This window comes from Enoplosus armatus, chromosome 4, assembly GCF_043641665.1.
Source record: "Enoplosus armatus isolate fEnoArm2 chromosome 4, fEnoArm2.hap1, whole genome shotgun sequence".
Taxonomy (NCBI): domain Eukaryota; kingdom Metazoa; phylum Chordata; class Actinopteri; order Centrarchiformes; family Enoplosidae; genus Enoplosus; species Enoplosus armatus.
The window spans coordinates 6,112,950-6,128,825 of record NC_092183.1 but is presented as its reverse complement, the minus strand read 5'-3'; the positions used below and the strand labels follow the sequence as shown (position 1 = coordinate 6,128,825).

At 40.8% G+C, this 15,876-nt stretch overlaps 1 protein-coding gene across 1 annotated transcript; it reads left to right on the top strand.

The window, feature by feature from the left end:
- The first annotated feature begins 2,285 nt into the window (after nucleotides 1-2,285).
- LOC139284728 (gamma-crystallin M2-like) lies at nucleotides 2,286-3,532 on the top strand. Its single transcript, XM_070905088.1, has 3 exons — nucleotides 2,286-2,318; nucleotides 2,842-3,108; nucleotides 3,248-3,532. Exons 1-3 carry the CDS (start codon nucleotides 2,286-2,288, stop codon nucleotides 3,530-3,532), a joined length of 585 nt encoding a protein of 194 aa, XP_070761189.1.
- Nucleotides 3,533-15,876: the final 12,344 nt, after the last annotated feature.

The following is a 15,876-nucleotide window of genomic DNA, read 5'->3' as shown; positions in this document are numbered from 1 at the left end:
GCTGTTCCATGCTGGGGCAGCAGGCTGAGGGTGACGGACTCCAACAGACTCAACAAACTGATCCGCAAGGCCAGTGACGTTGTGGGGGTGGAGCTGGACTCTCTGACGGTGGTGTCAGAGAGGAGGATGCTGTCCAAGATGCCCCGCAGCTTGGACAATGTTTCACATCCTCTCCATGACGTACTGGTTGGACACAAGAGCAGCTTCAGTGGGAGACTCATTCTACATATACTACCTCAGTATTACTTATTCTTAAACTTGTCAGTGCAATACATATATATATATATATATATATATATGGACATACATATACATTGCTGTTGTATATATTTTTTACTTATATTTTTCACTTAACTACTGTAAATATGTATATTTTTATTTTCTATTTGTTATTTTTATATTTTGTACATACTTTTATTTCTAAATTTATGCTGCTTTCTAATCTTGAATGGGAGCACCAGTACTGTACAATTTACCCCCCGGGGATCAGTAAAGTATTTCTGAGTCTGATTCTGATTCTGAAGACCTTGTTATTAACAGTATAAAGTGTAATATTGTTCCCATTTTTGTTCTCCGTTATATCTTTATGCGGCTTGACATTATACCTTACGTATTGATACCATGAAAATCCTGACTCACTGTGTGACTGCTGTATAAAACGTCTGTCATGTTGTGACAATATCTAATAAACTATTGTGAATACAACTGGAATGAAATTCTCTCATTCTGTGTTGTTAGAGTTATCATTATGAACAGGACAATGTACTTAACCTACTGTTGTTTTTCCCCCATAGGACGAAATTTGTGAAATTCTCATCCACATCCATTGATAGCCAACCTATCAAAGAGTATGTCTGTCTTTAAAAAACTAAGGATTAAAAGTTTTGTTATAAGACAAAAGGTATTTATGTACCAAGATCTTGAAAGGAAAGGTTCTGTTAGGCATTAAATCTATTGTTAACACATTAGGCATTTAGGCAATTGTCATGAGAGGTTTCTTTATAGATCTACATATCATCCAAAACATGTAACATGTGTTTCAATTTCAAAAGCCAAATAAATTCAAAGTGAGAAAACAACAACGTTTCTATGATTTCTACAACTGGCAAAAGGTATCTAGAAACTGTAAAAAGGGTCTGACACACCCATTGTTTATCAAAAACACACAAACTAAGGTAGCATGTTATCTGCTATACCGCTGCCTTATTAGATCTAAAGTTAGATCTAAAGTTATTTTCCGAAAGATAAAAAGTTACAAACATCTTTCACGTACCTCATTCCTAATATTTATTTTTTCATTCAATGTCTCATATTGGTCAAATGCATTGACCGGCACCGTGTGAAGGAAAAGGGCTTATCACAATGAACATGTTTCTACATAAATCAAAATTGAATAGGATGTGATGTCATCATCACACTTAAATAATTATGTTAAATATGTTTTGTAATTCATACATTTTAGTGTTAGTGATATCATTAAGTAACTAAAGTTGAAATAAATCTTGATATTTAATAATATGCTTTGCTAAATTATGTTAAGTGATGTGAGCAGCATGATAAAAAAAATACAGAGATCTTTTATTTTTGAAGACTTTTTCATTTCCTTTTATTTCCATTTCCCTTACATATAACACAACCATGTTTTCATACATTTATATGTCACCTCGTTACTGAACTTTACTGGCTACTGTTTTATTTACCCACACATCACTGGGTGTAATACCTCATAATCACTAATAAAACATATTTATCATATAGAGGTTTTGCTGTTTTATTATTTGATATTCTTTTTGCCATGTTTAACTGAACTAAAATTATTATTACTATGCTTTTACATGTAGGTCTGTCACTGGGTGTTTTCATGAAACTTGCAAAAGTCATCAGAGTGCAAACAAACACTTTCCACATGCTTTAAGTCAGTGACTTTACGAGTGATGACCAACAAAAAACAACAGAAAAAATGTTCTTGCTGACAAACAGTGCATGTAACAATAAATAAACTATGCCAGGGTGTGACCTCTGATTGTTAACCCTTTCACCCTCTCTGTGACCCCCACGCTGTATACGAGAAATGGCAGCTGAAAGGATTTCTGAGCCCACCGGCCGCTGGAAATGTGGACAATCCCTCCATATTCTGTGCATTTCTATGGCATTGTTGCTGGCTCAGGGGGTTTAGACAAAGGGCCAGTCTGTGGGCAGGTATAAAAGGAAAGGGTTAAACCAGGAAGGGTACAGTTTGGTGCAAGAGCAAGAACAGCAGCAGCAGCAGCCCACTGACCAGCAAAATGACTTCCTCTGGAATGAACATGATGAGCAAGGTAATCTCCCTTTGATAGTTTTCATTACTACAACCAAACAGGATAAACTGGAAATTGCATAAGAAATTGAGTTTTATGCTGTTTTTTTGGGGGTGTTTGGCTGCAGCAGGCCACTGTTTTCAGAGAAAAAGCTTCTCCACCCAGCACTAAAGTAAAGGTTAGCAACTAGCTGATCATTTAGCAGGTTAGGAGTCAAATATTTCACTCAAAAGTTGATGATCAAAGATCAAAGATCAAAGATCAAAAACAGAGCAACAAAGAGAGTAAATATTGAACTTACATCATCAGGTTGACATTAACAAAACTCCAACTTTACATCTTGTTTCTGCTGCCCTCAAGTGGCCAAAAAAGCTGCGCTTTAAAGTAAACTTAGTAGTAAAATCCAAGCTTTATCCTTATCAGCACTACTTCCAAAGAAAGTTAAACATTTTTCCAGTTTTCCCCTTAAAAAAAAACATGTGCAGCTTCAAATTTGAACAAATGACACCTCACATGTGCTAACTAAAGCTTGTCTCTCCCTCAGATCATCTTCTACGAGGAGAGGAACTTCCAGGGTCGTTCCTATGAGTGCATGAACGACTGCCCAGACATGTCCTCCTACCTGAACAGGTGCCACTCCTGCAGGGTGGAGAGAGGTTGCTTCATGGTGTACGACCGCACCAACTACATGGGCAACCAGTACTTCATGAGGAGGGGCGAGTACGCCGACTACATGAGCATGATGGGCATGGGCATGGGCATGGGCATGGGCATGAGCGACTGCATCAGGTCCTGCCGTATGATCCCCATGGTAAGATCTCACACCTTGCTAGATTTACTGTAGATGACATCTCTGGACTGCTTTAAATACAATTATTTTTTACAGCAAGCCTTATAGAGCTTGTGCTGAAAATGCTTTGAGTTAAACCCACTCCTCTTCTGCACCACAGCACAGGGGATCCTACAGGATGAAGATCTACGAGAGGGAGAACTTCGGAGGTCAGATGTCTGAGCTGATGGACGACTGCGACAACATCATGGACCGTTACCGCATGTCCAACTGCATGTCCTGCAACGTGATGGACGGCCACTGGCTGATGTACGAGCAGCCCAGCTACAGAGGCAGGATGATGTACATGAGGCCCGGCGAGTACAGGAACTTCATGAACATGAACATGGGCGGAAGCAGCATGAGGTTCATGAGCATGAGGCGCATCACCGACTCCTGCTATTAGACTCTCTTTGCACTGAATAAAGCTGTCATAACCTGAACTGCTGGTGTGTTTAGGTCATTTCACCCATGGTCTTTCCTCACATTCACACAGTTTACACCAATCAGAGCAGACTTCTATTGCTGGCCGTAACTCATAGTGAATTCACAAAAAGAAAGATTATAGACGAAGGTTTCTCATTCAAATATTCGCTTCTTATTCTCATTTTCAACCCACATTTTCACAACTTCTCAACAATCAACAACAACGATCTCAAGTCTGCTTCTTCAGTCTCATGTGGAACTGAACACAAAAACATACACAATCTAATGCATTTAGAGGGAGAATCAGAAGCATGAACTTAGATTTCCATGTGTTCTGTGTAATGGGGCTGTTCACCATCTGTGAAGCCTTGCTGCTGAAACTGCTGCCTGTTCTAAAATAAGGCTTTTGTGTCAGCTGAAATCGTTGCACTGAGCTGGAGGAAGTTTAGTCTAATTCTGAGTGGAATTCAAACAGTTGTGTCTAGAGCTTTACATAGTAAACTTTTTCTTTTCACATAAATACTGGAATAGCTGGTGATTCTCTGATTATATTAGCACTGCTCCAATTTGGCTTTAGTCTCGTTCAGAGTTGTTATGAGATGTAAATATTGTCTTTAGAGCGTCTGGGTTTGTTTCTGCTTGACTGCATGTTTCCTTCAGTCCGGTTCTCATTAGGAACACAATAACAAGTCACACAGGTACTGTACATACACAACCAGAGTCTGGTCGTTTTTCACTGTGTAAAACTCTGTAAAACACTCTGTCTTTGGTCCAGACTGAAATATTTTAACAGACATTCATAGCGCCCAGATGATGAATCCTATTGACTTGCCAGTATGTTCACATTTTTCGGTTTTGAGAGACAGTGACAATTTTGTACACACATTCATGTTCCCTGCAGGATCAATTCAAATAACTTTGATCCCCTGAATTTTCATATCGTGCTATCAGCAGGTCAAAATGTTCACTTAATCTGTGAAATATCTCATTTACAACATTTACAAGACAGATTGGCACAAAACATTGCGAAATATCTCAACAACTATTGGATGGCCAGAAACATGACCCCCAAATGAATGATAATGTTGCCCTGTATCTACTGGATGTGTAAATAAGATACTGTTTGCTAACGAGTTCTCCATATCAACTTGACAGGTAAATTATATGTCAATGTTGTTTTCACAACTTGTTTGTGCTGCCCCCAAGTGGCAAAAAACGCCGCTATTGTAGGTTTTAAAAAATTAAAATTAGAAAATATACATACATACATACAAATGCTATGTATAAATCACTGCCTATCTCCAACAAAGATAATTTTTTTTATTACATGTCTCAGAGGAGGATTATAGAAGCACATGTCTCTCTATCTTTCTTTCTCAGTCTTTCTTTCTCTTTCCTCTCTCTTCTTCCTCCAGAGAATGGCCAATCCAGCGAGTGAGTGGGGAATCGATGCCCAGATACGAGATTCAGCCTAATGAGGATCAGAAACATCTTAATAAAGACCCATAATCCACCACTTAATCCCTTATTACAGAATCATCTGCATTCACTGGTCCTGCTCCATACCGCCGCAGTGACGGCACATTCAGGTCCATTGTTCTGCCTCGCCTCATCTCTCACCCAGGGCTACGTCTCCCTTTGTCTCCCCTCGGTGTCAGTTATATTTGATCCGCTCTCATTAGACTTTCAGACGAGAAGAGGAGAAGGGCCTGAAAATAGTGCTTTTGTGTGCACTTCTATGCTATCTCCTGTCTGAAATGGAAAATGAGGCATATGCTTAATGAGGAGGAGATGGACTGGGACCTGCCGTCCGACAGAGAGATAGGGAGTGCATTGTGTGGAGAAAGTGCTTTGACCGAAACTGTTAAAGGACACACTTTCCAGGCAACGTCTATGTCAGTGATTATGACTTCTGAGAGACTGACTGATTACTCTGAAGTGGGACAGATGGATTAAAGTCTAATGCTGAGCCCTGGGGAGTCTGTGTTTTAGTTTAGTGCAGCATTAACACAAAAGTTAGGGAAGTTTTACCCAAGTTTAAAAAAGTACATACGTATATCCTTGTTGGTCCAGAGATTAATCTACCAGATGTCTTGTCATGAACCTATTTCTCTACCTTTTGAGCCACCACCACAATATAGTGCTTAACAGTTATCACATGTACTATAGGCACACTTTTAGTCATTACTATACTCTAACACCACGCATTGCTGTCTCTTACAGTGTCTTTTCTGATACTACCACTTTGAGGGCGCCAAGGATGTGAATTTTCAAATTCTACACATAAACGCTATAAAGGTCCTGCACACTGACACAGGTGCACTGGCTAATTAGGCCTCCACTGAAGCTGGGTGGAACAATGCTGGGAATTACGTGATAACACCAAACGTTATCTAAATTGTCCCGGCCTAACAGGTGCAACAAAGTAAACAGGAGAGTGAGGAAGCTTTCAATCAAAAGTACAGTCTTTACACGGCCACACAGAAGAAGTGAACACATACATCGAGGTACTTGCACAATGCACATGAAAACTATTAATATTTTCTCCCTGTGAAATGGTTGAGCAACACACAAAAACGTCTAATTCAGTATCCCATATAAAACACTGTACTTACAGCTTAATTAAGCAATAATTTCTGATCACTTTGATGTTGAATGAAATGACTCCCTGTACTAGTAAAGTGTTGCTCCTCCTTCTGATCCCACTGAACATCAACAGCTCAGTCAGGTCTGTGCAGCTATCAGCAGCTTTAAGGTAACCTTTGTGGTTCACTTGAGACAGTCCAGCTCTCACCAAGACCCCATAGAAAACTGTTCTTGTATTTTGTGTGTTTGACAATGAATGTTTCTTGTGCTTGTTCTCTTGTTCTCAATGAGACTACCTGATTACATGAACAAGGGCCAAATGAACAATGAATACTGGACTTACTTGACTGTGACATAATCTTTGAGAAGTGCAATGCAAAAACATTAGCATTATCAGTAATATGCTACCAAAATTATTTAACAAGTATGTTGTGGATTAACCTTTTTAATGTAATTATTATTTTGAAATAAGCAAATGTGGCACCAGAATGCAACATACTGTTGGTGTATGCATTATTTGTTCATGATCCCTTCATTTCTTGAGCTTTTGTTCTTATCAGTGAAGCAGCTGGTATGAGTCCTGTAGTGGGGAATAGTTAGTATCAAAATGCCAAGAAAATGTAGCCCCATCCAGACAAGCTCCAATTTAGACTAACAAATAAGGTTAATATAGAATTACAGTATGTGTTGAGAGAGGAGGAGAAATCTCTTTTCCTTTAGCAGTGCTGTGAGATGATCCTCATGAGGGTTGGTTGGGTTAATTAGCCCCATGTAGGTGTGAAGAAGGCTGATTCTTAACCCACTACCCCTCCCTCTCCATTACTCTGTGTACTGAGGTGAGTGGGAGGTGGAGGGGGATAAAACAAAACAAATAAAACTCATTAAAGGTACCCATGTGGCTACAAATCCTCCTCTGCAGTATGCTAACGCACCACAGACATCATTAGCTCCGGTCAAAGGAGCTATCGTTATTCTGCCTGGATATGAGCGCAGATCAAAGCCCGCTATAGTTCATTGTCTTTTAACCTGAGGCAGGATTCACAAAATCAGAGCTCCCTTTTTGGCAGGTTTCCATTTTTTCCTCCCTGATCTCGGCCAGCGGAGACCCAGAAAATCACTCTACATAGCAAGAGCAAATCTTGAGATGAAAAAGCCTTAATGATTTCTCCAATGATGCACCCATGGCATTTTCTTGTTGTGAAGAATGGAGTTCATTTTTGATGCTGCAAAATAGATGAGGATTATTTTGTAGTTCTGTAAAAGAAGTTTGGTAAATCCTAAAGGAAAGTTGTTTCATGTAAAATGACAACTTCAGCATCAAGCATCATGGAGCCTGATTTTTCCCACGTTTTGTAGCCACACTGGTCGTATGGCTCCAGCAGTTTGTCCCTCTGTCGGTCGACCACTTCAGTCCAGACTGAAATGACTTTGTGTTTAATGCTAATTATCTGTTAGCATTCTAGCATGCTAAACTAACATGGGGAACATGGTAAATATTATAACTGCTAAACATCAACATGCTAACATTATCATTACGAGCATGTAAGCATGCTGATGTGAGCATTTAGCTCTCGTACAGCCTCTCAGAGAAGCTAGCATGGCTGTAGACTCTCTTAGTTTTGTTTAGTCATGCTTTTGTTGAGACATCTTTACAAATGTTGGATGGATTACCATTAAATTTGGTACCGATATTCAGGATAAATTGCTAACTTTGGTGATCCTCTGACCTTTCATCTAACACCATTGGGTCGAAATTTCAATTTGTACATGTTAATGACCAAATACCTGCAAAACTAATGACATTTCAATCCGCCTCAGCTGTACTTTGTTTTCAGTTCTAATTAGCAAATTAGCTTGCAAAATGCTAAACTAAGATAGCGAGCATGGTAAACGTGACACATTGTCATTGTGAGCATTTTGATCAAAGCATTGTGCCTAAACAGAGTCCCACAGAGCCACTGGCACAGCTGTAAACTCTTCTTCCATGTCTTATCTGTCAGTTAGGTTGTGAGTTAACACTGTGTTTGTGTTACTGCCTCATTTCTCATTTTTTATATCACCAACGACTACCATAATTCAACCAAATCAAAACCTAAATATGAAACTTGAAATCTTGAACTTGCATTTTTGCACAATTGTTTTGAGAATATCTTGTTTATGAGGGCGTGGCCAACTGCCAAACGTCACTGAAATATTGTAATTAATTACTTCTGTTATCACAAACGCATCCACAAAATGAAACGCTCACATACTAAGGACCTCATTTAAACTGCTGGACTGGACAAACATTTGTTTATGTGAAAGAGTGAGTCATAGAGGCTGAATCCTCCCCAGAGGTGATGTCTTGGCTCCAACATGCTGGGTGTAATCTACGCCAATCTCCTGCCTCATTTCACACACATTTGCATCAGTGATCCTCTGGGTCCCTTCCCCATGACCCCACTGATCTTACATGTCTAACGAGGCAGTGTAATTTGTCTCTTCAGGTATGATAGCCGCAACACACCCTGACAACTTGATCTCATATGTGCAAATTACTCCATTTAATTCCCACGTTTCCCTCCTGCTCACACAAAGATTTTATTTTATTTTTTTACCTGTTTACATTTAACAGAAACAGAGGCAGGTGCAGGGGTTTTCTCCTCGGGGCAGCTCACAGCTGTGACGAGTGTGACTGCTATCAGACAGAGAGAGCATGTGCCAACAAACACTCAGTACTAATCACACATGATAGCATCTACAGCCAACAGACAGCAGGCACACGTTACAGGCCTCAGGCACTCGAGCAGCGGGCTGAACGAGTGAATGAATCGAGGGTTTAAGGATGGAGGGTATTGCATGCTGTACAGATTTGTGATATTAGGATGTATAAATAAAACTGACTTGACTTAACTTAAAAATAGCAAGGCCACAATTTAAAATCACTCATCTAAAAGTGCAAGTCAAGCATTTAAAATGTTCTTTAATTCTTTAAGTGACATTTTTATCAGCACAATTATGCAGAATGGCCCTCATAATCATATTATTTGAGTGTAAATTATGAGTGTAATTAACACATAAGGAGCACTGTAATGCTTTAACTGGGTTAATTTGCTTTGCATCTGGGTCTGTTTTTCATAAATTTGACAAGAATACTTACTTCCAATTATGGGAAATCTTATTGCAACAGCACATTTTAGATAATGTTGAACAATATCATTTTAATAATGTTCCCTGTTTCAACATGTAAATGTACTTAGTTACTTTCCATCACTGTAGTTTAGTAATTCTTTTGCGCTTTCCTTGGATTTGGACTAATCTTAAATAACGTACGGCCTCCTCCTCCTGCTGCTTCCTGTGCTTCACTGAACTATCTCCTCCTCTGTTTCCAGCCATCACTGATAATAACTCCGCTCTGTGGGAAGAATGTGGGGCTCTGGCGCTGTGTGTTTCCCCCTGTGTGTTTGTCCTCGTCGGCTTCTTCCCCCGTGTTTGTTGCAGTTGGAAGACTTGGGAAAGAAAGAAACAAACACTGGGATTTAGACGGCTCGTAACACCAGATACCCAGGAAGTGGTGAATGGTGAGTGGATGTGGGAGAGAACCGGGACTAATGTGTCCCATTGTGTACAATCCCTCCCACACACACACACACACACACACATCCATGCACTGGTAGTGGGGTCAGACGCTGACCTCTGGCCTCTGACCTTATAATGGCGTGGCAGGTCGAGTGTGGTTATCAGCACTAACATGGATAACACTACGAGCTATGACAACATATGACAAACATTTCTAAAGACAGTTGAGCTGCTGTCACTCATGGACGACAAGGGTTCTCTGTTTAGGTCGTTAGGTTATGTTATTTTTATGACATTTTGTACAAACATTCATGGTGCGGAGAGGATGAATCTTAATGACTTTGGTGATCCGCCTGACTTTTCCTCTTGCACCATCTATAGGTCAAAGTTTCAATTTGTCCAACATTTTGGTTTATGACTAAATACCTGCAATGACATTCCCATCAGCCTCAGCTGCACTTCGTGTTTAGTGCCAGCAAATGTTAACATGCTAACATGCTAAATAAAGATGTTGAACATGGCAACATTATACCTGCTAAACAGCAGCATGTTAGCATTGTCACAGTGGAACATGGTAGCATTTAGCTCAAAGCACCGGTGTGGCTAAGCATACTGCAGCTGCTAGCATGAATGTAGACTCAGACTTAGTCTTGTTTTATTTTATTTCAACAATCTAAGTTTGAAGTTTCATGATGAACTATTTTCTGGTGATTTTTGCAGTATTTATTGTTTCGCTTGTCTGTTTTGATGTTATCTTTCTGTTACTGAATTGTCTCACCTTTTGTCCAGGACTTATTAATGTTCACTCTGCAATGAGGAACTGAAGCAGTTGAGGCAACTCTTAATGACCTGGGAGTCTGCTTCATTGGATTAACCTCTGGCCTTTGGCACGTTATCCACTTAGCAAGTTGAGAAGGTAAACACGAACAACACCAGTAGCTGACTTCACTTGCTGATAAAGTGTCGACATTTATCCACAGTGGGACCAGAAATGTTCTTTATATTTCATTAAAACTGCATCTTTTCCACAATAGTGAGCTTAATAGAGAGTCAAGTGTGATTTAGTATCTTGATATTCCCTTTAAGAATGTCAATAACTACTGAAGTTGCACTATAGTAATACATTTAGATATAGTAGGCCTTCGACTGTGGTGCGCCTTAACCAATAAATCTACAGCCGAGCTCTATGTCAGAGGTTGCTGATTCAGCCTCAGGCAGTTGAGGTCGTGAAGACGCTGATGAGGCCCTGATGACCCTCCGTGACCTCTGACCTCTGTCCCTAGCCCAGGCCTTTTAATATAACCTCAGCAGGTCAGTTCCATATGGTGATTCAGAGAGGACAGCCTGTTGGAGGCCACTTTAGAGTAATTTAATTATAACTCCCCCTACATCTGGATTAGTGGGACATACCAAACTTTATGAAGATGATGATGATTAAAGGACTTATGTTTAATGTAAAATATACAGTTCATGTCTAACATGGTAATAATTGGAGCTTGATTAAGAGTCACTTTCTTATAGTGTTAAAGCACAGAGTGGGAAGGAACAGATACTGTACAGCTCAACCAGCTGAAGATCTTCAGTTTGCAGTCCAAAGTCTGTCCCCATTAAAAACTTGTTATCCACTTTATCTCTGCCCTCAGTAATACCCTGACAGATTATCAATATCTGCAGAGCCTGCGACGTGGGCCATGTTGTTGACACAGCTGCAGTCTGGGTGTAAACGTGTTCAGGATGCACCTCGCTGCTGCCTGCCAGCCCAGCAGCTTCACGAAAAAACACAAAGACTGGAAAGAGTTTCTTCCACCCAATGTGTGAAACCGGTCAGAGAAATGTTCTTTGACCTGAAAAGGGAAAATGTCTTCATGCTGGATACAAATGACATTTTGATAGACCTGGAACAGTGTTCATATTGTTTGAAAAACAACTTTTTACCATGTTGATTTGTCATATTTTCTCACAATTTCTTTGTAGGATAGCACTATGCTAATTGTACCAAATATGGGTCAATATAGCACCAACGCAACAATGAGTTAACTTTCCCCAGCACCCACAGGTTGAATACCTCTGTACTTTTACTTAGCTAGGATTTTGAATGCATGACTTTTACTTGTGTTGGAGCATTGTAGTACTGGTACTTTAACTCAATAAAGCTTCTGAGAACTTCTTCCACCACTGCAGCAGCTGATGCAACTACTGATGCATGCAAGAATTCAAGAAGGAAAGCAGCACATTTGTCCCTGGTAAATTCAATACCTGTTGTTGCCAGAAGGGGGCAGTGGCACTGCTACACTCACTTCTATCTCAGTTGACGTTGAGCTGAGATGGGATTCTCCAATTCTGCAGAGCATACTCACCAGATCTCTTTTCACAAAGCCAAACATCTGAAACAAAACCTCACGAGGAAGCCAAACTCTGACCCTTTGTCGACAACAGATCTGAGACGCTGAGATCTTCCTCTCTGCTCTGGTATCACAGTGTCAGTGACAGGGAAGCCCTGCCCTGTGGGCAGAGAGGAAGACAGTGTGGTGCAGTGAATACCCTTTGTCTAGCCCCTTACCTTGTCCTCAAATCGTGCTTAGAGATTCAGCTTTGTGTGAGTGTGGGTGTTCATGTACCAAGGGACAATGGTATCAGATGGGCGCTCCACAGGGACACATGTTCTGAGATCTATATTTAACACTGTATATCCCTGTGTTTTGTTTCAGAGGAGTATAGGTTTTCTGTATTGTTGTGTGTAGGTCGGGGGCTGATGGGTGAGAGGACATCCTCTCTGTAAAGTGTAACAGGTGCTGCTGGGACAGGGGCTTCCCCAAGGACCAATAGAGGAGAGCTCCCTCTGTATGGTGCGCAGTTTACATGCCTGTGAATAGAAAATCCGAGAGAGGATGCTTCCTGACAACACAGTGTACGTGCAGTAAGGTGGTGCAGCAGAAAATACGTACGTACTTGTCTCCCTGTGTGTGCTTCAAATAGAGATGCACAGTCGGCACATCTTCTCTGCGCTGTGTGCAAACTCGTATACATATCGTAAACCTGTACACGAGTACAAGTCATGACAGTGTGCAGGATTCAGCATTTCTCGTTCCAAATGAATTCCCTTTTATCTGTTTTATAACGTTTCGAAATTACTATATTTGGGTTTTGGACTGTTGGTTGGACAAAACATCCCCTTGGCCTTTGGGACATTGTGATAGACATTTTTCACAATTATTGACTAATAATGATAACTCTGTACCTGTTAGTTGCAGTCCTCTTTCAAAACGGCATTTTGAATGTTTCATGCAATAAAGAGATATTAATCAGCTTTAAGTTTTGCTAAAGTTTATGGTCAAAAATCAAAATGTCCAATAATGTCAGGGAGCAAACAGTCGTATACTCTTGCCCCCTTTTGTTCTCTCCATTAGGTTCATCTATCCCAATGTTAATCATTAATGGCCTCCTGGATGATTCTGAACAGACACTGACAGGACTTTCCCTCCAGGCTGTACTTATGCATGGTCTGACTTGAGAGAACAAGAGATGTTTAGATAACTTTAGATCAAACTAGAAAGGGAAACTTCTGCCAACTTGCTATTATTCCTCAGTGCCTCCACTCAAGGTCCACTCGCTCGCTTGTTCTGGGTCTTTCAGAGTTATCACACAGTCTCCATAAGCAGATGATGCATACTCTGTCGTCATGGAGATGTTCAAACTTTCCATTACAGTGAGCACTTTTAGGACTTCCCATCCATGACGGCTGGAAAGTTGAGCTTGACTGCTGATTTTTGACCCGATGAACACGGTGTGACCTTGAGTTGAGATTCTTTTATTTTATTTATTTATCCAACGCCAACCACAGTTGTAATATAATTGCAGAAATCTCTGATCTGTGTAAAAATAATCGTATCTCTCGACTCAGATTTTAGACTTTTTTATTACTATAAATAGCATGTAAATCAATTTATATGTTTATGATTCTTGTTGCCACAGACAAACGAGTAAGGGGGAAATGGTCGGCCAAGAATCTGAGATTAAAGAACAGGCTTGAAAATGTCTTATTTATTCCATTCTTAGCTGGGAATAGAAATGAATGCCCTAAAATACATCCATTTCCTAGAAGGAGGACGTCTCTCAGGACCCGGAAGTATCCGTTTAACAGTAATTTCCTGTTTGTTATTCCCGATGCTATCATCCTGAATGGCCCAGCAGCTGTTTTCCAACCATCCAGGAAGTCCTTTCTTAATTTGTTATGCCTCCATCACCTCCTCTCCTCTTTTTTTCTAATTCCCAAAGAAAACCCAGCACAAAGCGAGCGGGCTCTTATCAGTCAGGGACTTGAAACATGTTTATTTACAGATCATCAGGGAGCTTGGGAAGAGGCCTCAAAGAAAGCTGCCTGCTGGTCTTCAAACCCAGAGATTTGGTCCCTCGGTGCGGCGCCAGAGGCCGCGCTCTTGTTGCCAAGTTTGATGGTGTCGACAGCCACTCACAGGGCTTCAAAGAGTAACGTGGCGGCTGCAGATGTGTGACTGCTCACAGGGTCCTAATCTGTTCAGAGGAGCAGGGATCCAATCCGGATCTTTTTCATCCAGCCGCACAGAGACAGGGCTTTTTCCAAGAGGCCTGCTGTAATACACTGCATTAGTGAGATAAAGGCCTCTCCTCACAGCTGTCTCATGCTGACAGACTCTTGGAAAAACTGGCTCGGGGTGGATCTGGGAGGATCCTTTCTTTCTCTACTGCTGTATCTCCTCCACAGGTTTCTTTCTTCGCAGCCTCACACTTCCTTTCAAACCCTTGAGCTTGGCCTTCATCTCTTTTATCGTTGTTATGATAAGGTCTCCACATGGTACTGGTTCATAAATCTGTGCACTTCACTACAAAGCCTTGGACATTTTGCCAGTTTTTCTCAGGCACATTAATTACCAAAACTCTATAAAACCTCTCACTCCCTTAACACATACCAAACACCTTAACTTAAATTTTAAGTTTGGTAAGGCAGCCAGAGATTCCTTATTTTGTCATTTAATTAAAAAAGTGAACCAAACTCATTAACCAGCTTTTAAGGTGTAAATGGCTTCCCCCTTGGCTGCATCCTGAAAAGCAGTTTAAATGTTCATATGGGCACCTGACTATTGTATTTTTATTATTATTAGGCCTTGTAGTCCCTAAGGAACATAGGCCATCGACAAAAGCCCTCCATCCTCACCTGACTGTTATTGCTATACAAAAACTAAACCCCTTAAAACACCTTAATTTCAAAAGCTCTAATTAACACATTAAGTAGATGTTAAGAGGTCCATGACCTTCCCCTTCATTTACACATTTATCTGAAATATATGATAAAGCCCTTAATTATGAATTAAAGGTGTTATTAGGGCATTAACAGCATTATCAAAAGTCATTGAAAGCACCTTCATTTAACAAATTTGATTGATTTAATTCAAGTTTTTATTAATCAGGAAATGAATGGTATTTTAAGGTACAAGCAAAGGGATTCAGTTTTGTAGTGTTTGCAGTTCCTCAGAGACAAGGAGACAAAATCTCCTCTAATTGGACTTTCCATGAGGGTCATAGCTGCTCCTGTCCAATGAGAATCAGTGTTGTGGTCTGTTGTGTTTGTATTTATAAAGTCAGGAAGGCAGAGTGATGGATTGGACTCTTCCCCTCCTCAGTGGACAGGCAGCAGACAAGCCAGGACACGGAGAGGAGGACAACAGACTAGGGAGGAAGGGAAGTAGTAGAGATGAAGGGAGGGAGGGAGGCCGGGCCCCAGACGTCACATCTGCCACCACTACTCCCCAGGGGCCTCCAGGGCATGGGAACCTCACTCGTCTCCACCCAGCCCCCCCAAGTCCATGCTCTGACCAGTCCCTCCACCGGCCTGGGACCTGCTCTGTCTGGCTGGGACCCCAGTTCTCCCACTCATTTCCCTGACTCCGTCACACTACTCCTGTTGCTTTTTATATTCTTTGTCTCCTAATCTTTGTCTTTTTTTCTCTCTTTTTCTATCTGTCTTTGTGGCTTTGTTCATTCCCCCTCTCTCTCCCGTCATTTCCTGTCACCTCTCTACTGCACTCCATCTAATAGCGGCAGAATATACCTTAGTGGACCTTGAGTTAAGATTTTCATTTCGTCATATGTTGTGTTTTGAGTCCACCACTGTTCGCCCAATGTGAATGTTAACACCTTAAAACA